Consider the following 23,149-nt stretch of genomic DNA (forward strand, 5'->3'; position numbering starts at 1 on the left):
TTTTTTTTTAAACAACCAAAACTTTAATGAATTTTCCCCCTCAGTGTACATGCATAAAACAGCAGGTTTAGAAAGGTTAACCCTCTCACTAGTGTTTCTTTTTTAATCTTCACACTCAAAACACTGATTCAAGCACGTACAGTTGCACATTAGAGAATATTGCACTTGAAACCTCCAAACATCTCATCCACAGAACATAATAATTAAAAGCAACTTAATCTTTTCCCACCTTTCTCATCCTAATTCGTGCACACATTTTGCACAAATAAATTTTCATATTAAATGTACCTTTTTTTTCCAGAAAAGGAACTAAAATAACACTAAGGCTTTATTGGGAAAATATACTAATTTTTCTGTAATACAAATTTCTTGATGCTTTTTTTTCTCTCGAATTTGGACAATTAATTATTCATCATCTTCGTTCTCTTGACCAGAGCCTTCTGAGCGGTCACCTTCCAACCGGTCTGTGTAACAATAAGACAGTAAATATTAGTCTGTATGTAACATCTCAGTAGGTCAGAATGTTTTCAGCAAAATGCTCACATGATTCAAATGTTAATGCTTATCTAGCTTTGAATAAGTTGGCTTCCACAACTTTTTTTTAAATCATTTTTAATTGACTTGAGACTACTAGTTTAGAATCATACAGCATGGAAACAGGCTCTTCGGCCCAACTCATCATGCCAACTAAGCCCCATCTATGCTAGTCCCACTTGCCTGCATTTGACCCACATCTATCTAAATCCTTTCCAATCCATATACCTGTCCTAACATCTTTTACATGCTATTATTGTACCTCCTCAGGCAGCTCGTTCCATATACCTACCGCTTTGAGTGAAAAGTTCCTATTAAATCTTTCCCCTCTCACCATAAACCTATGTCCTTTGGTTCTTTACTCCCCTACCCTGGGACAAGTATTGCATCTCCTGCAGCTGGAAGCAAAGTTGCAGTAAGAGGAGGAACAACAGATAGACGAGTAGCTGGAAAACTGAAAGAATTTTAAGCTGGAAAGAGTGCAGAGAAGATTTACGAGAATGTTGCCAGGGCTTGAGGGTATGAGCTACAGGAAGGGCAGACTAGGACTTTATTCCTTGGAGTGCAGGATACTGAGGGGTGATCTTAAAGAGGTGTTATAAGATCATGCGGGGAAATAGATAGGGTGAATGTACAGTCTTAAACTGAGAGTAAGGGAATCAAGCACCAGACATAGTGTTAAGGTGAGGGGAGAAAAGGGGAAAGGGGAGCCTGAGGGGCAACGTTTTCACAGAGGGTATATTAAACGAGTTGACAGAGGTAGTTAAGACAGGTACTATAACAGCATTTAAAATACATTTGTACAGGTACATGGATAGGGGTCAAATGCGAGCAAATGGGTGTAGATGGGGCATCTTGGTCGCTGTGGGCAAGATGGGCTGTAGGACGTGTTTCCTTGCTGTCTGACTGAGTAGATGAGAGAGCCAGAAAGGGATCGGTGCCTTCAAAATGCTAAAAGAGAAGGGGAGGGGATAATCTGGATGGTGTTGAAATATCATTCCTCCAGATGCAAGGACAGTTTCTTCCCAGCTGTCATCACGCAACTGAACCATCCTACCACCAACTAGATGGCAGTCCTGGACCGCCCCCCACCTCAGACTATTTTTCATTAGACTTTACTGGACTTCATCTTGCAGTCAACGTTATTCCCTTATCCTGCAATCTGTACATTGAACGGCTTGATTGCGTTTTTTATGACTGGATAGCACGCAACAACAAAAAATGTCACTGCACCTCAGCACACGTGACAGTAATAAACTAAACACTGGGTTTACTTTGTATGTGGGTACACCGGGTGCTAATTTGATTCCGTATAAACAAGCCATGTGACTGCAGTTCTTACCTGTTCTGATATGATTGAGTGAGGCCAACATTCTGAGCATGAACGATGCTGGAACTGTGATTGTATTCCTGGTCTCCTCCAGCATCAATTCATTGCGACTGATCACCTGCCAGGGAGAACCCAGATATTAAGGTATTTTTGTGAGTACCAGTCCCGAAGCGTTCGTGAGGACTTTATTGCGTGAATTTCATAATATACTTAAACTTTCAGTGCATAAAGTGAAACTTATGTTTCTATTTAAACCAAGACTCTTACCAAGATTAGAGACTGCAACCGTAGCATAATTTGTTACCTAGGCTACATTTTTCTCCCTATAAAACTGGTATGTGAAAAGGTTGTTGGAATTACAGTAAATGCTTAACATGGTCAAATGAACAGGCCTTTGCTAGTTTGAAGAAACTTGCTAGTCTCACTGTTCATATCCCTTCATTAGCACCACTTCCACATCCAACAATGGACCATTGTGGGCTTCACCTTTCCCGCGTCATCGGCTCTTGATTTGTTTTGTACCTTTTCATACTTCAAGTTTCCCGCATTTACCCCATCCATTTTTCTTATGACCTTATACTGCTTTACAAGATTTCTCCTGTGCTCCAAGGAATAAAGTCCTAGCCCGCTCAACCTCTCCTTATAGCTCAAACCATGTAGCACATTTTTGGATAAGCAAGGCCACAATATTATTGGTACAGTATATTGCCTGTGATATTGCAATAGGAAAATATGAAGCTTCCTACACCCAGATGTGAAGCAGTGATAGACACCTACATCGATTTGCAAAGGACCAAATAACTGTTGAGACATCACAGAAACAAGCCTTTTGGCCCACCGAATCAACGTTGACCAGTGATCACCCCATACACTAACACTACCCTACACACTGTAGGGACAATTTACAATTTTACCGAAGCAAATTAACCTACAAACTTGCACGTCTTTGGAGTGTGGGAGGAAACTGGAGCACCTGGAGAAAACCCACGCAGTCACAGGAACGTATAAACTCCATACACACAGCACCCGTTGTTAGGATCGAACTTGGGTCTCCTGTGCTATAAAGCAGCCACTCTACCTCTCTGCCACTATGTCACCCACCCTCTTTGATTCGCTACAAAGAAAGGAGATGCAGAAACTTGATATGGAACTGGGAGAAGCGCAGATGCAATTGCTGATACATATCTAACATTACTCCTGGTAATGACGATTCCTGACCTCGTCTGTTAAACACACAGTCCGAAAGTCTCGGAGAGAATGTACAAACTCTGTACAGACAGCACCCATAGTTAGGATCAAACCTGGGACTCTGGCGCTGTAAGGCAGCAACTCTTCTGATGCACCACTCGTACCGCCCCCTGAAGAATGGGCCTGGACCGAAATATCGCCTATCCAGAGATGCTGCCTGACCTGCTAAGTTACACCGGCACTCTGTGTCCTTTTTCTTTTTTACCAATACCGCAATCTCCCCACATTTTTAGGTCTTTGATTAGAGTTGAGAAAATCGTTTTGGCGGCATCCAGCCCATTCCTCCTTTGCTGTGTTCTATTCCAATACAAATTCCATCAAATGTCTGAAATTTATGTGTGTAATGCTCTAATAGGCAGTAGGTCTATCCGGCTTCTTCCACTGCTTTATAGTACGGCAAATCTACTTCTACAATATTTATGCAAACCAGGTTGGATAGATTTCCTTCATTATGAGACTTGAATATTTTACAGTCAGTGTAAATATCAATAGTATCAAAAATGATTGCACACCTCATCTGCAAGTTTTCTGTCAAAGGCTGGTATTCCTTCCAGTGGAGTCCAAATCTTGACATCATAATCTATACCCGAGGATGCCAGAACTATGTAAAACACAAACAATAGATTGTATGTCAGTGCATAGGTATATCATTGATAATATTAGAGCAGGTAATATTTAAAAATAAATTAATTTTTAGGATCACTACCCTGCTACTCCATTTAACTTGAAGCTGCTGGTGGCACCTCTGGGAAACAGGTGGACGGGCGAGGTGAGGGACGTGGCGGTCCAAGGAAGGAGATGGCTAGAGGCCAGCGACAGCCTGGGACCAGGCACGTGCCATGAGTAATTATTCAAGGTAGGCAGTTGGTCGGCTTTTAAAAGTAAAATTATACCGCGAATGCGCAGATTGTTCATCAGTAAAAATAAAAAATAAAAACAGTAACAATTCAATTTGCCCATGGCTTCCTAGTCTCCTTTATTCTTAATTACTGATTGGGTGGGGGGGGTGAAGGGTGATGGCAGGTGGAGAGATGGTGGGAAAAACAAGAGTACAGGGCAAAGTTGAATCCGTTGTCATCTTATTGAATGACAACCCTTGTTCAAGGGACCAATTGGGGGGGAAGAGTTCCTTTTACAGCGTGTGGAGAGTCTGTGCAAGGGGTAAAGTTGCGGGGAGGGCAGGAGCGTTGAGAAGGAGGGGGGTCTGGGATAATGCCAGTAACTCATTCACCGCTGCCGCAGATCTCCGGGCGCGAAGCGACCGCACTGTAGCTGGGGATATAAGTAGCTCGGGGAGCTGCGAGCGGCAGCAGAAGGCATTGCCTACCCTGACGGCACGTGTCTGCCTGGGACTCACCTGGAACAGGCACTGCTCATAAGAACTGGAGGATGGACATTAAAAATGGCACCTCTTGCATGTGGGCTCAGTAGTCTATTTCGTACAGCCGCTAATCAAAGATCATGGGTGTGGCAACACTCTACTGGACTGTTTGTAGTAATAACGTGACAATAAAAGCACTATTGAACCATTGAAAGAGCAGATTCATTGACATCACTCCATAGTTTTGTCATTCTGATAATAAACTTGAAGGCCTCGTCAATGGAAAATGATGATCCAACTGTTAAATCACACCCTAGAAATGATAGCACGATTCTTTCACCAAGACCTTGTTAGTGAGTGTAGCACATCCATCTTGCTGAAGCCACCTCATGATTATGCAAACTCATCACATGAATCTGCTAATAAAAAGTGCCAAATAATTTATTTACGCATTGCAAAAAGTTTGAAGCACCATCGCTCGTAGATTTATATTGTCTATAATGCATATTTTCAAAAGAAATGCATTTTCCTTTAATTTCATCAACTTTCCTGGCCAATCAATTTCCGTCACAGAATTGTAATGTCAAAGTTTAGTTCAATTATTGTCATGTGTACTGAGGTACAGTGTAAAACTTTTTGTTGCGTGCTATCCAGTCAAATGTTGCGTGCTATCCAGTGCTACCCAGCCCGGTCACAGTTTAAGGATAAGGGGGAAATCTTTTAGGACTGAGATGAGGAAAACATTTTTCACACAGAGAGTGGCGAATCTCTGGAATTCTCTGCCACAGAAGGTAGTTGAGGCCAGTTCATTGGCTATATTTAAGAGGGAGTTAGATGTGGCCCTTGTGGCTAAAGGGATCAGGGGGTATGGAGAGAAGGAAGGACAGGATACTAGTTGGATGATCAGCCATGATCATATTGAATGGCGGTGCAGGCTCGAAGGGCCGAATGGCCTACTCCTGCACCTATTTTCTATGTCTATGTCTAAATGAAAAGACTACAAGACTACACGATTACAATCAAGCCATCCACAGTGCACAGATAAAGGATAAAGGGTATAACATTTAGTGAAATATAAATTATGGATAGTTGAAAGGTATCCATTCAGGTTGGGGGAGTTCAGAACCAGGGGATCACAGTTTAAGAATAAAGGGTAGGCCATTTAGGACTGAGATGAGGACAAACTTTCTTCACGCGGAGAGTTGTGAATCTGTGGAATCCTCTGCCACATAAGGTAGTGGAGGCCAATTAACTGGATGTTTTCAAGAGAGTTACATTTAGCTCTTGGGGCTAGCGAATTCAAGGGATATGGGGAAAAAACAGGAAAGAGGTACTGATTTTAGATGAACAGCCATAATCATGTTGAATGGCAGTGCTGGCTCGAAGGGCCAAATGGCCTATTCCTGCACCTAATTTCTATGTTTCTATGCTTGAGTATATGGCAATAAAACTCAACCACTTGATTTTGAAGCATTCATGCATTGTGGAGGTATGATGTAGTCAATGTAGTGTAATGTAGTGTGAAACAGGCCCTTCGGCCCAACTTGCCCACACCCGCCAACATGTCCCAGCTACACTACCTGTTTTTGGTCCATATCCCTCCAAACCTGTCCTATCCATGTATCAGTCTAACTGTTTCTTAAATGGTGGGATAGTCCCTGCCTCAACTACCTCCTCTGGCAACTTGTTCCATACACCCACCATCCTTTGTGTGGAAAAAGTTACGCCTTAAAAAGTTACCTCTTAAAAATACTACACACAAAAAACATTGAAATCATACTTCTACAACGCACTAAAACATGATTTTAGTACATCAAATTTCAAAAAGTTCCTACCGTGGGAGGGGGGACACCCCCTTCCTACACCCGCTCCCCACTCGGTTGCTCCACTCCCACACCCTCTCCCCACTTGGTTGGTCCACTCCTTCACCAGGTACCCCCCAAGGCCAGTGATCAGTGACGCTCAGCTCCCCCACTTTCAAAAACGCTCTGTGGCCCCTGGTTCAGACGGAGATCACTGCCAGATGTGAGCAGGGAACTGAGGCCAGTTGTCCGTGATGTCTGGATCCCAATGCTCAGCGCTTCGTATTTCAGAGTTGACTAATGTTAATGATATGTAATGATATGTAATTAGCCTGATTTGTAATTAGTTGACAATACCTTGATTTATTAATCCGGAATATCCAAGGGGGTGGGATAAGTATAATATTTAAATGATATGCAAGGTGTCAAGCATATAGCCCCGATAACTCATTATTTCCTTCAGTTAAATATTGGGCAGGTAGCACTATTATCATTTGCCACTCAACTATTATGTTTGTTTACCTCACTGACTATTTCTAAAACCCCCCCCCCCCCCCCACATATTCCTTTGGCAGGTTGAATATAAATGTTCCCAATCTTCTTGTTTTATTAATTGAACACTAGATGAACATCCTCAATGAGTGTAATCAAATGGAAACTGATTCAGATGCATGTTTAAGAGCTTGTTCAAAGAAGGGGCATATTTTAAAGGAGTGAGAGATACATCTGAAGATTCAAAGTTTAATATAGTGATTGTGCTGATACTGACTCCAGCCAACCACGTAATGAATATCATCCATTCCGGAGGTTTTATTTTTCTGATGCCATTTAAACTTCACTTGGATTTCAATCACTTCAATGTAAAAGTAATTGGGAGTGGGGAGCAATGGAACAAAAATTTGCCCTTGGTACATATTAACTGTAATATAATAATGTATGCATGTTGGTAGGTGCAATCAAAACCAAGATATGTTTATCATTGCATTATGAATACCACACAAAATATTATGTACTCCCAAGATCACATTTAATAGAATAACATTGCTTAAATATATAGTTATTGGACTTTGCATTTCAGAAAAGTCCCAGCAGAGAAGAAGACAGCAAAATACTGAAAATATTGGGGGTGAAAATGATTTCAGGACTGGTTACAGGCCTCCATTCCAAAAAATAAAATCTGCGTCCATCACCCTCTGCTTCCTTCCATGAAGCCAATTTTCTACCCAATCAGCAAGCTCTTCTTGGATCTCAAACGATCTAACCTTTCAGAGCTGCCTACCAAGCAGACCCATTAAATGCCTTGCTGAAATCTATGTACAATGTCTACAGTTCTGCCCTAATCAACCTTTTTGGTCACATCTTCAAAAAACTCAATCAGATTCATGACACAACATCCCATGTACAAAACCAGGCCCCATAATCAGCCCCGTCCACCTAACTGCATGTATAAGCATGTAAATCCTATCCTTCAGAATACTCTCCAGTAACTTCATGACCACATGTTAGACTCACTGGCCTCACAATAAGAGGGATAATATATGGATACATCTGTTTTGACATTCGGCTTGTGTTATGCACAGAGCAATACTTAATACTTTAGGCAGTGTGAACAGTTTCATAGAACATTTCTTAGCTTACATTCTAATTGTAATTTATAATTGATTGATTCAAAGATACAGCATAGAAACAGGCCCTTCGACTCATGCTGACCATTGATCACCCGTTCACACTAGTTCCATGTTATCTCACTTTTGCATCTGCTCCCTACACACTTGGGGCATTTTACAATTAACCTATAAGCCTACACACCTCTGGGATGTGGGAGGAAACCGTGCACCCGGAGAAACCCATGCAGTCACAGGGAGAACATGCAAAATCCACACAGACAGCACCCGAGGTCAGGATCAAACCTGGGTCTCTGGTACTGTGTGGCAGCAGCTATACCAACTGTTGTGCCGCTCTTAATTATTAAACACAATTTGGATAATGAAATTGTCCAAGGATTATTTCTTCATTATCCAGGCTCTACCAAATTTCTGTACCCCGATTTATAATATGCATTTAGGGAGCAGATAAAAAGATTCCAGAAAGGCTACCTGTCTTGAAAACACAATCATTTTGGGCAGTTCCACCAAATGATTCTCACCCTCTTCCTTGAATTGATAATAGTTAAGCATATTTGGATCACCAATCTTCCATGAAATCCAACTGAATATGAGACAAGGGAATTCAAAGTGCAATCGGCATTATTCTCCGCCTGCTGCTATTGCTAGGTTTTAAATGTTTAAAAAAACTGCAGATACTGGAAATCTGAAATACAAACAGAAAATGCTGGGCGTACTCATCTAGGCAGGCAGCATTTTTGGGAAGAGAAACAGTTAACACATTTCCGGTTAAAGACACTTCTTATCAATATTGACAATGCTGGAAATATGAAATAAAAACAAGAAAGGCTAGCAATATATGTGGAAAGAGTTTAACAAAGAACCACATCTTCTGGAAATCTAATCGTAATTCTCCCTCACACTCTGGCATTCTGCCTGTGGACTCCTGCACGACTCCAATGGGACCAGATGAAAAGCAGAATCTTACTTTGTCTGGGCACATTTAGATAATATGATTCTTCTGTTATTTTTGCTGCAAGGCCACCTATTTAGATATTTTCTCTCTTTGTAGACACAACCTATTTGATTGGTTATTTCCAACATTCTCCTCTTCCCCTCCCCCATCAGGCAAGGTAAACAGAAGTGTAAAAACGCAGATACAAGGACAATTTCTTCTCAGCTGTTATCAGGCAACTGAACCATCCTATCGACAACTAGAGAGTGGTCCTGAGCTACCATTTATCTAATTGAAGACTTTCGGACTATCTTTAAATGGACTTTACTGGACTTTATCTTGCACTAAATGTTATTCCCATTTCTTGCATCTGTACACTGTGCATGGCTCCATTGTAATCATGTGTAGTATTTCTGCTGACTGGTTAGAACACAACAAAAGGTTTTCACTGTACCTTGGTACAAGTGACAATAAACTATACTTTTAATTTTTAATCATGGCAAAGGCTCTAATCTGTATTTCACAACCTTTAGTTCATACTTGTGCTTTCTTCCTGAATGCCTTCATAAATTCATCTTCCAGAGAGCTCTATAACCAAGTAAACTTTGGCAACCCTGATGCATTCGAACAGCAGATATTCCTTTATCCCTTCCTCACCAACTTTGCAACTTAAATCTCATTTACTTTTCCACTTTCCCAATTCTGATGGAGAATCTTCAACCTGCAATCCCACGGGGTCCTCTTTTCTGTCTGACCTCGAGTGTTTTCAGCATTCTCTGCTTTTATTTGCTGGATTTAAATTTTTTTTTGCCTTTTTAGTTTCTTAAGTTCATTAATCATAGGAACGGAATTAGGCCATTCGGTTCATCGATTCTTCCGCGCCAGTTAATCACGGCTGATCTATCTTTCCTTCTCAACCCTATTCTACCCATAACATTTGAATCTTACTTAATTGAGAAAAAGTAATTTAAATGGTAAAAAATGATCTATAACATAGATGTAACATTCAAATATTATTAATCTATGAAGTTATCCTCCATGACATCTCTCTCACATCTCTGCTCCCACCAAGTCAATTTTCTCTCTGGAAAAGATTAATGACTTTTAAAAGCCAGGTGGATGGCGAGAAGGAGGAGGCACCAAACTGTTACACAGCCACCTCCACTATATTTCTAAATGCTTTATAGCCAGGAAATTATTTTTGAATTGCATTCACTGTTGCAAGTGCCAATTTGCTCCCAGCCAAGACACACAAACAGCAAAAATATAGAAACAAGAAACTACAACTGCAGTTATTTGATGACCAAATAATTAGGTTTCGAGATAATGGTTAAAGTACAAATATTGGCATGTATTCGTGGATAGTATGATTTGCCTGGATAGCATTCAAATAAGTTTTTCACTGTATCTCAGTACACGTGACTAATAAAAATCTATAAACAATGAACCTGCAGTATTGTGGCCTCCTCGACCTTCAACTGAGAGGGTAAACATGCATATATTTAGCACCTCACACACAAGCCAAAACATCCAACAGCGTGAACCTCTCAGTACTGTAGTATTGTGTTTGGCCTATGTTATACACTCGCGTTGAAAGTGGGACAAATCCAGAATTGATTGAGTCATAGTTCACAAGAATTGGCTTCTCCCATTGCAGAGATAGACAGAGTCAACCAAAATGAAAACTTTAAACTAAAGAAGAGTCCCAACCCAAAAGGTCACCTATTCATGTTCTTCAGGGATGCTGCCTGACCCGGCATGGATGCTCCGGCACTTTTTGTCTTTTTTGCGTAAACCAGCATCTGCAGTTCTTTGTTTCTGCTGAAAACTTTAGGTACCTGTTTTCTCATCGATCTTTCAAAATTCTGACCAAACGGGGTATATACAAACTCAAGGTGGTGGAGTAACTCAGCGGGTCAGGCAGCCTCTCTGGAGAACATGGATAGATGGCGTTTCGGGTTGGGACCCTTCAGACTAGCTTAGTATACAAAGTAGTTTCTGTTCCAAGCAGTGTCACAATTACATTATAGTTTTAATCAGAAGTCAGGGCAATAGGAATCAAAGGCAAAGGCTGAACTCCAAATTTACCTCACAGAGGTTTACTGCCATTGCCAAATGGAATTGGCTTGAACAGACACTAAGTGATTAACTTAAATTCACAGATCTGGGTGATGTTGATCAAGTTCAAACAGGAAAATATAGTTTGAAGATGCTCTCTGTAGCTTAGTACCATCATAATGCAATTACCTTCTAACGATGGTCACCAGATTTACCTTATTACTGTGGCACAATTGGCACCAGTTCACTATCAGTACTGTACTTGAAAAGGTAAGAAGAATATTGCCTCTTTAGCAGCAAAGATTACTTACTTGGATCAAAAGGATGAGGTTGAAGGCAGTTCACCACATGGTTGTCAGCTTCCAATAACATCAGCAACTCAGCTGTCTGACGATCCCAGATGAATATGTGACCACAGTCTGAGCCACTAATTACGTAATAACTGCCCCAGAAGTTGGCTTCTTTGATCTGAACCCAAAGACAGTCAATTATCATTGTGCATTCCAACAACACAAATGCCTTTTTATATTTCTCACAAAGACAGTTTTACAAGATTTGTTTACCATTGTTCTTGAGTTACGGTGGCCTTTGTACACCATTTTTATTGTTGGCTTTCTTACGTTTTGAGTCTCTAATTCTTCCATTTCCTTCTTTTCTTTTCTCCTTCTGAACAACTCCTGAATACGGGCTGCTGCAGTTCGTCTTATTATTATTCAAGGCAAGGATTTAAAACAAAGGAGAGAAAAAAAATAGATGTTTACTTAACACAAAAATAATTTTGAAGGTAATTACTGTTCTTCCCACGTTTTCCCTGCCATCCAATACAGTCATGCAGTTTGAAAAATAATTACTTTTGCTGCAACGTGCATTGAAAACACTTCCTTTACAGTGCAAATTTATCCCAGGCTACTTTACAAATGAGGTCATTAGAAAAGTAGACAGATGGCATATTTTTCACAGTGGCTCCAATTAAACTATGTCAGTATGATCACCACCAAAAGGAAATGCTTTCTATGTGAGATACGTAATGTGCACAAAATGCTGCATTTATATAGCGACAAGGCCCAGGCTTAATGAAATGGCTGATATAAAGTGGCATCCAACCAGATATTTAATGGTGGTGCCATAACATTAGATGCCTCATTTCCACACTTTCCTGGTGAACTTCATAGAGAACAAATTTTGATTATGCCTTTAAAGTAACCTTCCCCAGTGTCAAATACAATCACAGCAATTAATAGTCCAAATAACTTGAGATAATATACCTATATTTCAACTTGAAATCAAGATGATGAAAGTGGACAATATTCAATAGTCACAGAGTGTGGGTATGCTTTTGTTAGATATTCTAAGTCCGGTTTCTCATTGTAATACTAGTTACCGCTTCAATCATGAAAAATCTACTGATAAATTTATATTTAGAGAATAGCACATCTTCAGTTTGGTTAAAAAAACAATTTGTATAGTACATTCCAACCTGAGAGTATTGTAGCCAAACAAGTACTTTTGAACAATAGTCAACATTATGAAATAGGGAGTTGATTTGCACATAGGTCCTTAAAGAGCATTGCGATCAATAACTATATAAACTAGTTGGTGGTGATGTCTAGAGATAGAGGCTGCTCCAGGTTGCAGAGTCCATCGTCCTTTGAGCAACGTATCAATGCTCCATCTGAAAAACATCACGTCAGGAAGCATGACATTCCCTCATGGAAGGGTCAGCCGAGATTATGTGTTCGTTTTCAGGAATGCAGCTTGGATCCAGACCATTTGACTGAAAAGAAAATCCTCTACCACTCAGTGAAAAGCTGATTTGTGTTAATGATGAACCAAGAAGTACAATCAATCTCTGCCCTACATCTATTCACAATTTATTCAGTGAGAATTTTAGTTTAGTTTATTGTCAAAAAATACCAAGGTACGGTGAAAAGCATTTGTTGCGTGAATTCTACACTTCCAGTCATGGCTCACTTTCCATTTGTTTAAAAAGTGACTTTCATTTGTTTTGTTATGGGCAGATGCAAACTGGAGGCAACAGGACAAATGCTTCTGTCACTTACAATGCACGTTTCCTTTTCAGCAGTAAAAGTAGGTGATTTAAAAACACGTAATAGCTCATAAAATCATGTAACAGAGTTGGGGAAGGGGGATAAAAAGGGGATAATAAATCTCATTATCAATTAAAAACAGAATCCCCATTTATTTAAATGGGACCTGGCCTTTAGATTGGAAGCATAAATGTTCTCTTTTCCTGTTATTTTATTTGTTTCTTAATTTAATGTATTTTTCATTAATTCTATTTGCAATATTAATTACTATAACACATTTACACCCATCATGGTTTTTTAAATGTCTTGGCTGGATTCAAGTGCCTCAGGAGTATTCGTGGAGCCTAACAATGCTTTGGTTTCAGTGACCAAAGCTTTGGGTGGCACAGTGGCGCACCGTTAGAGTTGCTGCCTCACAATGCCAGAGACCCGGGTTTGATCCTGACTATGTATTCCTGTCTGTACGGAATATGTACGTTCTCCCTGTGACCGTGGGATTTTCTTCACATGCTCCAGTTTCCTCCCACATCCCAAAGACTTGAGAGTTTGGAGGTTAATTTGCTTCTATAAATTGTCCCTTTTTTCTAGGGAAAAACTAGCATATTCGGCGATTGTGGGCAGCGTGGACTCAGCATCGAAGAGCCTGTTTCCACACTGTATCTCTAAACTAAACACATGAGCGGCAAATCAGATGTTAATCTTGTTGCCAGAGAACAGCTGTTCTGTGTGAATCCCAGGGCCTGCAACAAATGTCAGTGAACCGAGACATCGTACTCAAGGCACACTATGTCCAAAACATGACTATATTTCAGCCCTATAGTCCGCCACTTGCTCTTTCCTCACTGAATAATCTTTCTATTCCTAGACGGATGTCTATTTGATAAACAGAGCACTTCCCGATGATCTCTTTCAATTTCACTCCAACTTGTTAACCAACCTCCTTTCATTAATAAGGAAAGCTGCCTTGCTTTTCATTCAAAGTGCAGTGACTTGGAGTTACCTGCAGATTTTACCAAGCTTACCTTGCTGGTCAAGTTTTATTACAAACCCAGTTGGTATCGATGGTTATGATTAAATTGCTTGGAGTATTTTTAATCTAGGTTGTGCTGTAAATGAGTGTCAGTATAAGTCCCAGTGCCAACTCCCATAGCTTTGCACACATAATGTGTCTGTATATCAGCATAGCACTCAATGGAACTTGAAGAAAATATTCCTAACTATGAGAATTTAATTTAATTTTAAATAATGTTATTTAGATAAATGTTATCTTTACTAGAGATGAATTTGCTTGTAATCTGCCCGATTAAAACATATTTACAACACACAAATATTTACTGAACTGCACCGGTATTTCCCTCTAAAATGTACCCATAAAAAATTCAACAGTGAACAGCATAGTTATATGAAATTTTCTCAAATATAAATCAATTTGCACTAAAAGACTTTGAAAAACAAACTTTAACAGAGCAAAACTTTCTCTGTCTTTGCTCCTTACTCAATTTTACTACTCATATTTATGAAAGTAGGATGCAACGTAGATAAGAATTTCACAAAGAGCAGTGTCTGGGGATTGTAAGAGGAAAATCCTCATGATCCTAAAGAGGTACTGGTATTCAACCAAAAATCAAAGGTCACCAATTGCACATCTGTGGAACTGTGCTGTAAATGAACAGTCTTACATGACCTGCAAACTTCTATCCGTTGAACTATTTCATGCAAACTTTGTACAAGGTGGCATTAGTATCTTTATTTCTTTCTGATCAATTTTTGTTAATAATACGCAAAAAGATTGGCACAAGCATAACTAATACATAGCACAATGTGCGCATGCCATTAGGACAATGAAAGTATGCAACAGGCAGTGGGGTTAAAATGAACAAACTGGCATTTAAGTGGACCAATTAAGATTGAAGAGACTGTATTCCTTCCCCCACCGCAATTCCTTTCCCCACCTCCAAAGCATATCCAAAGAAATAATCTGAAAACAAAGGTTTAACAATGATCATACCACATCGCTAGGGGTTGACTTAATTCTGAAGATGATCGATAATTTGACTGTATTATTCAGGCTTTTCATATTAAGAGAGAACGTCTCCCCTCTTGAGGGAAGTGGGACCACTAGTTTTAGAATACGATGTCACTCAAGACTAGCAGGAATGACGGTGGAGCAGCAATGGCAGGAATTTCTGGGCATAATCTGGAAGACGTAGGATCATTTCATTACAAAAAGGAAGAAAGATTCTAAGGGGAGTAGGAGGCAACCGTGGCTGACAAGAGAAGTTAGGGATAAAATAAAACTAAAAGAAAAAATCTATAACACAGCAAAGAGTAGCCAGAAGCCAGAGGATTGGGACATTTTCATAGGACAACAAAAGGAAACAAAACAGGCAATACGGGCTGAAAAGATGAAGTACAAGGGGAAGCTGGCCAGGAATATAAAGAAGGACAGTAAAAGCTTCTTTAGATATGTTAAGGGGAAAAAGAGTGGCAAAGTCAAATGTGGGTCCCTTGAAGGCAGACACGGGTGAAATTATTATGGGCAACAAGGAATTGGCAGAAGAGTTGAATAAGTACTTCGGATCTGTCTTCACTGAGGAAGACACAAACAATCTCCCAGAAGTACTGGAGGACAGAGGATCTAAGGGGGTAGAGGTACTGAAAGAAATTTTTGTTAGGCGAGAAATAGTATTGGGTAGGCTAATGGGACTGAAGGATGATAAATCCCCTGGGCCTGATAGTCTGCATCCCAGGGTCCTCAGGGAGGCGGCTCTAGAAATAATGGACGCATTGGTGATCATTTTCCAATGTTCAATAGATTCAGGATCAGTCCCTGTGGATTGGAGGATAGCTAATGTTATCCAACTTTTCAAGAAAGGAGCAAGAGAGAGAAAACGGGGAATTACAGACCAGTTAGTCTGACTTTGGTGGTGGGAAAGGTGCTGGAGTCAATTATTAAAGAGGTAATAATGGGGCATTTGGATAGCTTTAAAAGGATTAGTCCAAGTCAACATGGATTTATGAAAGGAAAATCATGCTGGACTAATCTTCTGGAATTTTTTGAGGATGCGACAAGTAAAATGGATGAAGGGGAGCCAGTGGATGTAGTGTATCTAGACTTTCAGAAAGCCTTTGATAAGGTCCCGCACGGGAGACTGGTGACAAAAATTAGAGCACATGGTATTGGGGGTAGGGTGTTGACATGGATAGAAAATTGGTTGGCAGACTGGAAGCAAAGAGTAGGAATGAACGGTCCTTTTCAGAACGGCAGGCAGTGGCGAGTGGAGTGCCGCAAGGCTCGGTGTTGGGGCCGCAACTGTTTATCATATATATTAATGATTTGGAAGAGGGAATTAGGAGCAACACTAGCAAGTTTGTGGATGACACATACTGGGGTGGCAGTGTGAACTGTGAAGAGGATGTTAGGAGGTTGCAGGGTGACCTGGACAAGTTAAGTAAGTGGGCAGATGCGTGGCAGATGCAGTATAATATAGATAAATGTGAGGATATCCACTTTGGCGGCAAAAACAAGGGGGCAGATTATTATCTCAATGAGGTTAGGTTAGGGGTAGGTACAGCGAGACCTGGGTGTCCTTGTACACTGGTCACTGAAAGTTGGCGTGCAGGTACAGCAAGCATTGAAGAAAGCTAATGGAATGTTGGCCTTCATAACAACAGGATTTCTGTAGGAGTAAAGAGGTTCTTCTGCAGTTGTATAGGGCTCTGGTGAGACCACATCTGTAGTATTGTGTACAGTTTTGGTCTCCTAATTTGAGGAAGGACATCCTTGTGATTGAGGCATTGCAGCGTAGGTTCACGGGATTGATCCCTGGGATGGCGGGACTGTCATATGAGGAAAGATTGAAAAGACTAGGCTTATGTTCACTGGAGTTTAGAAGGATGAGGGGGATCTTATAGATGCATATAAAAATTATAAAAGGACTGGACAAGCTAGATGCAGGAAAAATGTTCCCAATGTTGGGTGAGTCCAGAACCAGGGGCCACAGTCTTAGAATAAAGGGGAGGTCATTTAAGACTGAGGTGAGAAAAAAAACTTTTTACACCCAGAGAGTTGTGAATTTATAGAATTCCCTGGCACAGAGGGCAGTGGAGGCCAAATCACTGGATGGATTTAAGAGAGAGTTAGATAGAGCTCAAGGGGCTAGTGGAGTCAAGGGATATGGGGAGCAGGCAGGCACAGGTTATTGATAGGGGACGATCAGCCATGATCACAATGAATGGCGGTGCTGGCTCGAAAGGACCGAATGGCCTCCTCCTGCACCTATTTTCTATGTTTCTAAGACGAAGGTGCAGAGCAATTTATTTTCTCAGAGGCATCCAGTCTTTGGGGAATTACAGCCACTGATAGAAGTGGAAGCATTGGATATATTCACGGTCAAGCAGGGCTGGTGTTTGGTCCAGGGATTGTGGAGGACAGGTAGGAAGTTGGACCCAAGACCAAGATCATCTCAGCCATAAATTTGGAGGACACAATAACCTCCAAATAAGCTTGGAACTACATAGACGGGGGCATTGACATATGACAACAAAACACTCTTGACTCTTTACTCTTGAACTTAAAGCTGTGACACAATCCCAAAATAATATTAAAGTTCAGCTCAGCCCTGGGATCCAACTAATAAAGTTTTCGGAAATAACTAGCCTGCAAGCGACCACTAAAGTTTGTGTTCTACAATCAACTGAAGAAAGCGAATGGCATGTTGGCCTTCATAACAAGAGGAGTTGAGCATAGGAGCAAAGAGTTCTGCAGTTATACAGGGCCGTAGTGAGACCACACCTGGAGTATTGTGTGCAGTTTTGGTCCCCTAATTTGAGTATGGACATTCTTGCTATTGAGGGAGTGCAGCGTAGGTTCACAAGGTTAATTCTCGGGATGGCGGGACTGTCATATGCTGAGAGAATGGAGCGGCTGGGCTTGTATACCCTGGGATTTAGAAGGATGAGAGGGTATCTTATTGAAACATATAAGATTATTAAGGGTTTGGACGTGCTAGAGGCAGGAAACATGTTCCAGATGTTGGGGGAGTCCAGAACCAGGGACCACAGTTTATGAATAAGGGGTAAGGCACTTAGAACGGAGATGAGGAAACACCTTTTTGCAGAGAGTTGTGAGTCTGTGGAATTCTCTGCCTCGGAGGGTGGTGGAAGCCGGTTCTCTGGATACTTTCAAGAGAGAGCTTGATAGGGCTCTTAAAGATAGCAGAGTCAGGGGATATGGGGAGAAGGCAGGAATCTGGTACTGATTGTGGATGATCAGCCATGATCACATTGAATGGCGGTGCTGGCTCGAAGGGCCGAATGGCCTACTCCTGCACCTATTGTTGATTAGGGTTTTATATTTATAAATTAGCTTACTTAGATGATTTTACAGAATAACATCTGAAAAATAATCAATAGCAGAGAGGGAGGGAACTGAAATATGACATGAGAAAGAAAAGACCCTTAATCACACTTGCGTTTCATTCTATTGAACCAAGATCAATTTTACTCTCGAGCAAAGTCAAAAATTTGATCAGAAAATGGTGCATTAAAAACTATAATTAAAGAATAAGATCAAATGTTTCAAACAATGTCCAAGGCAGCCATAGAATCAGCAAAGAAGGTAGAAGTTGTTGGAAAAAAATCATTTTTCCAAAAACCATGGCTTGCAACAATACTGTGATCAGACTGCACCATATAGCAGGTCTACAGTATTTGGATAAACTAGAGGATGTTAAATGCACAGGTGGGTGCTGATCGAATGCAAAGGAAGGTAAATGGGGACAGGAAAACTCTCATAGAAATTTAAGATGGGTAGGTTAGATTAAATTCCTCAATCTGGAGTGATTGTGACTAGCCTCCCTGTATAAGTATACTGTCATAAACGTGTACTTTTACAGTTTGTTCTTCATGAGCGAAACCAAACATAAATTGTGCAATTATTCTGGAGAAACATCTCCCTTACATTTCATGTGTGACCTTAACTTTCTTTAGCTCACCTATGTTACTTCCCCCTCTACTATTCTGATCTTATTTTAGATCAAGTTATAAGGTCTAATTAATAAATATACCAAACAGATTGAAAGTTCAATAATATTGATATTCTTAAATCTAAATCCAAATCCTGTCAATGCAAAATTGATATTAAAAGTCTACTTTCTTTTTCAATTGCCATGCACAGCGTGGAAACATGTCCAATTAGCCTCATGAGAATTCTGCTAACAAAATTCCACAGATTCAGAATTATCTATACACGGGGCAAAGAAAATGTCCTGTTGAATATACTGGCCCGTATAATCCGGATGATTGAAAATCCGTTCCAGCGGTATGGCAATGCAGGTGGAAACTCTATGGAGCAGAAAATACCATTGGCAATGATAGCAAATGCTAGCTGCATTTGTATTTCATACCTTGTCTACAGATTTACCAGAGACACCAATCTTTACAAGATAAATCCAACTGTCAGCATTGCAGACAAAGAGACATTATATGGACAAAAATGAATGCTCAATTTCCAACATTGCCAATAGCAATTTCTTTCCCTGAATCTCCAGAACCTGCTTCGAATTGCTTGATATATTATATGCATCAGAAAATACTAGTTCAAACAGGCTATATTAGTTTGCATCATTTTTCCTCACCTTAATTAAAACACAGGCAGGAAAAAGAAGGAGCACTGTCTCTTCAAGAGTAATCATGGGTTACATGAGAAAAATATGGTTTTAACTGATAAACTCCTATCTTCAGTATTGTTAAGTAGATAGAATTACCTCATTCTATCACCCACTGCCATTCCTCTGAAAGTAAATCTATCAAGGAGAAAAAAAATAAGGCCTCAGGTTATACACAAGCAGCCTTGAGTATCATAAATCTGATGCCACATTTGCAGAACCCAGGTCAACATCATTAGAATGAAACATTTCAAATACGCTCCTTAAATGACATTTCAATAGTTGCGGCAATTCCAATGTTCTAACTTACATTTTCATTCTCAACAAACATTACTATATAGTAAAATTATTTTGAAAGATTCATGTCCAAAGCTGCAATGCCAGCCCCAATTCTTTGTTTCTTAAAAAGTAATTGATGTATTTAAAAAGCTTAAATAATATCTGACCACTCAAACAGTATAACATACTACTTCTTGTAACAATATAATAAATAAAGTCTAGGATTTGAGACTTGTGAACTAATCAAGATTTTAACTTGAATTATGAATTGTCTATACAGTATGACAAAATAAATGTTTGTACTTGCTTTTGTTCATCAACCCCTAATCAGTTGGATTATTTGCTTAATAGGCATAAAGAAACTGACTTCATATTATTGTCTGCCTTAATATTAAATGAAATATGAATGCAATTTTAGCTGAAATATTAATTGGTTTGTCTCATCGATGACACATAACCAAAATACACTTAATGTATTGTATCTTGAAATGAAGTATTTTTGTATATAACAATTCATTACAGCTAGATTTATATTCATTACTTATTTCTGACTTTATATATGTATACAGGTTTTTTTATTATCAAAATACAGACAATTTAGACCATTTGAAAACTTGAACCTTGCATATTTGAAGAAATCAAAAGCACAGCCAATGCAGTGGTCATGAATTTCCATTATCTATGCTTTTTCAAATTAATGTTCAGTGCAAGGACAATAGGAAACAAAATAAGGCTACAACAACTGAAATAAAAGTCACTATTTGAAACAAATAGTTTATGCACAATGAAATTATTCATGCGTTAACATCCATTTTTCAAGTTCAAACACATTTCTGAGATGTCAATGTGCACCAACGTGTCCATTTTCATGCATGAGATAATGTTCAACATCATAATTATTGCATGTTAAAAGAAAGTGATCCAACATTACCCTTTTACTCTGAAAAGATGCAAAGCTGTGCAATAACTTAAAGAATTTAGCAGCTTTAAATTTTGATACAAATTGGTTGCCCTTTTTCTCTAGTGATTTAGCATTTAGTATTGCTGCAAGGAAAATAGTAAATGCAAAACACGCAAAACATATCTGACAACTTGTACATAGAACCCTTCATGTAAATAATGGTGACAAGGCTAGCATTCAGTGTCCTCCTTAGAGTCATAGATTTATTCAAGCTTTTCGACCCAACCCGTTCTTATTGACCAAGATGCTTAGCCAAGCCTGTTCCGCTTGCATGCGCCTGGCCCATATCCCCCTAAAACATTCCTATTCATATACCCACCTCAATGTCATTTCAATGTCATATTTGTACCAGCCTCTTTTATTTCTTCTGTCATCTCATTCCATGCACATACCACCACCTAGGTGAAAAAGCTACCTCTCAGGCCACTTTTAACTGTTCCCCCTCTCACCTTAAACCTTTGCCCACGTTTACAAATCCCATACCCTGGAGAATAAACTGTGGTTGTTCACCTTATCTATGCCTCATATTTTATAAACCTCTAAAACGTCACCCCTCAGCTGCCGATGCTCCAGGGAAAGAAGACCCATCTTATGCAGCCTCTCCCTACAGCTCAAATCCTCCTACAAAGCCTTATCCCATCTGCATTAATCCCATTTTCCAGCACTTGGTCCACAGCCTTCTATTCCTTGGTGATAAATGCTTGTTTAAACCCTTAAACATCGTCAGCATCTCTACTTCCACCGCTCTCTCCTACAGTGCACTCCAGTTCCTCCGGGTGAAATGTTCTCCACAGATCCTATCTAAATCTCGTACCCCTTACCCTAAATCCAGTCCTCGAGTTTTATTCACCTTATAAAGGGTAAGCTTTACCTAATTCTACCCTGATTTATGTACCTCAATCATGTCCCCTCTCAACCTTCTGCACTCCAGTGAAATCAACTCTCTCCAACCTTTCCTCTTATCAAAGGCCTGTTAAACTTCCTCTGCATCCTCAACAGTACAATCACATAATTCCCACAACGTGGCTCATCACAATCACAATCATTCCTAAACAGCACATAATACTTCAGCTGAGGTCTGACCAATATGTTATAAAGCTGGAACATTACTTGCCTGATCTCAGATTCAATGCCGCAGCTAATGGAGGTCAATATCCCATTTTCCTTCTTAACCGGTAGGTTAGTTCAAAATGGGCAGATTGAAGAACACAAAAGAACTAGCCTATCAATTTAGTCAATAGTCCATTACTAATAAGTTTTTATAAAGATTCATCTGGTCATACAGTACTATCCATAATGTTTGGGACAAAGACCCATTATTTATTTATTTGCCTCTGTACTCCACAATTTGAGATTTGTAATAGAAAAAAATCATATGTGGTTAAAGTGCACATTGTCAAATTTTAATAAAGGCCATTTTTATTCACTTTGGTTTTACCATGTAGACATTACAGCTATGTTTATACATAGTCCCCCCATTTCAGGGCACCATAATGTTTGGGACACATGGCTTCGCAGGCATTTGTAATTGCTCAGGTGTGTTTAATTGCCTCCTTAATGCAGGTATAAGAGAGCTCTCACCACCTAGTCTTTCCTCCAGTCTTTACATCACCGTTAGAAAGTTTTATTGCTGTTTATCAACGACGATCTAAGTTGCGCCAATGAATGTCAAATAAGCCATTATGAGGCTGAGAAACGAAAATAAAACTGTTAGAGACATCAGCCAAACCTTAGGCTTACCAAAATCAACTGTTTGGAACATCATTAAGAAGAAAGAGAGCACTGGTGAGCTTACTAATTGCAAAGGGACTGGCAGGCCAAGGAAGACCTCCACAGCTGATGACAGAAGAATTCTCTCTAAAATAAAGAAAAATTCCCAAACATCTGTCCGACAGATCAAAAACACTCTTCATGTGGATTGGTCAATGACCACTGTCCACAGAAGACTTCATGAACAGAAATACAGAGGCTACACTGCAAGATGCAAACCACTGGTTAGCCACAAAAATAGGATGTCCAGGCTACAGTTTGCCAAGAAGTATTTAGAAGAGCAACTACAGTTCTGGAAAAAGATCTTGTGGACAGATGAGACGAAGATTAACTTATCAGAGTGATGGCAAGAACAAAGTATGGAGGAGAGAAGGAACTGCCCAAGACCCAAAACATCATTTATGAAACACGGTGGTGGGGGTGTTATGGCCTGGGCATTATTGGCTGCTGAAGGTATTGGCTCACTTATCTTCATTAATGATACAACTGCTGATGGTAGTAGTATAATTAATTCTGAAGTGTATAGACACATCCTATCTGCTCAAGTTCAAACAAATGCCTCAAAACTCAT

At 39.9% G+C, this 23,149-nt stretch overlaps 1 protein-coding gene across 7 annotated transcripts in view; it reads right to left on the reverse strand.

Moving 5' to 3' along the window:
• dcaf6 (ddb1 and cul4 associated factor 6) overlaps positions 1 to 23,149 on the reverse strand; it is a 94,349-nt gene continuing 71,200 nt past the window's right edge. For 6 of the 7 annotated variants that reach the window (XM_055644657.1, XM_055644660.1, XM_055644658.1 and 3 more), the window contains 6 exons: positions 19,668 to 19,706; positions 11,416 to 11,554; positions 11,164 to 11,320; positions 3,625 to 3,713; positions 1,877 to 1,982; positions 1 to 464 (listed from right to left, as the gene is read on the reverse strand). In XM_055644657.1, the coding sequence (XP_055500632.1) occupies positions 406 to 464; positions 1,877 to 1,982; positions 3,625 to 3,713; positions 11,164 to 11,320; positions 11,416 to 11,554; positions 19,668 to 19,706 (589 nt within the window). In that variant the 3' untranslated portion in view covers positions 1 to 405. The remainder of the gene's footprint in view (positions 465 to 1,876; positions 1,983 to 3,624; positions 3,714 to 11,163; positions 11,321 to 11,415; positions 11,555 to 19,667; positions 19,707 to 23,149) is intronic. The other variant, XM_055644655.1, reaches the window with a different exon arrangement.

Source organism: Leucoraja erinacea, chromosome 13 (genome assembly GCF_028641065.1).
Source record: "Leucoraja erinacea ecotype New England chromosome 13, Leri_hhj_1, whole genome shotgun sequence".
NCBI lineage: Eukaryota > Metazoa > Chordata > Chondrichthyes > Rajiformes > Rajidae > Leucoraja > Leucoraja erinaceus.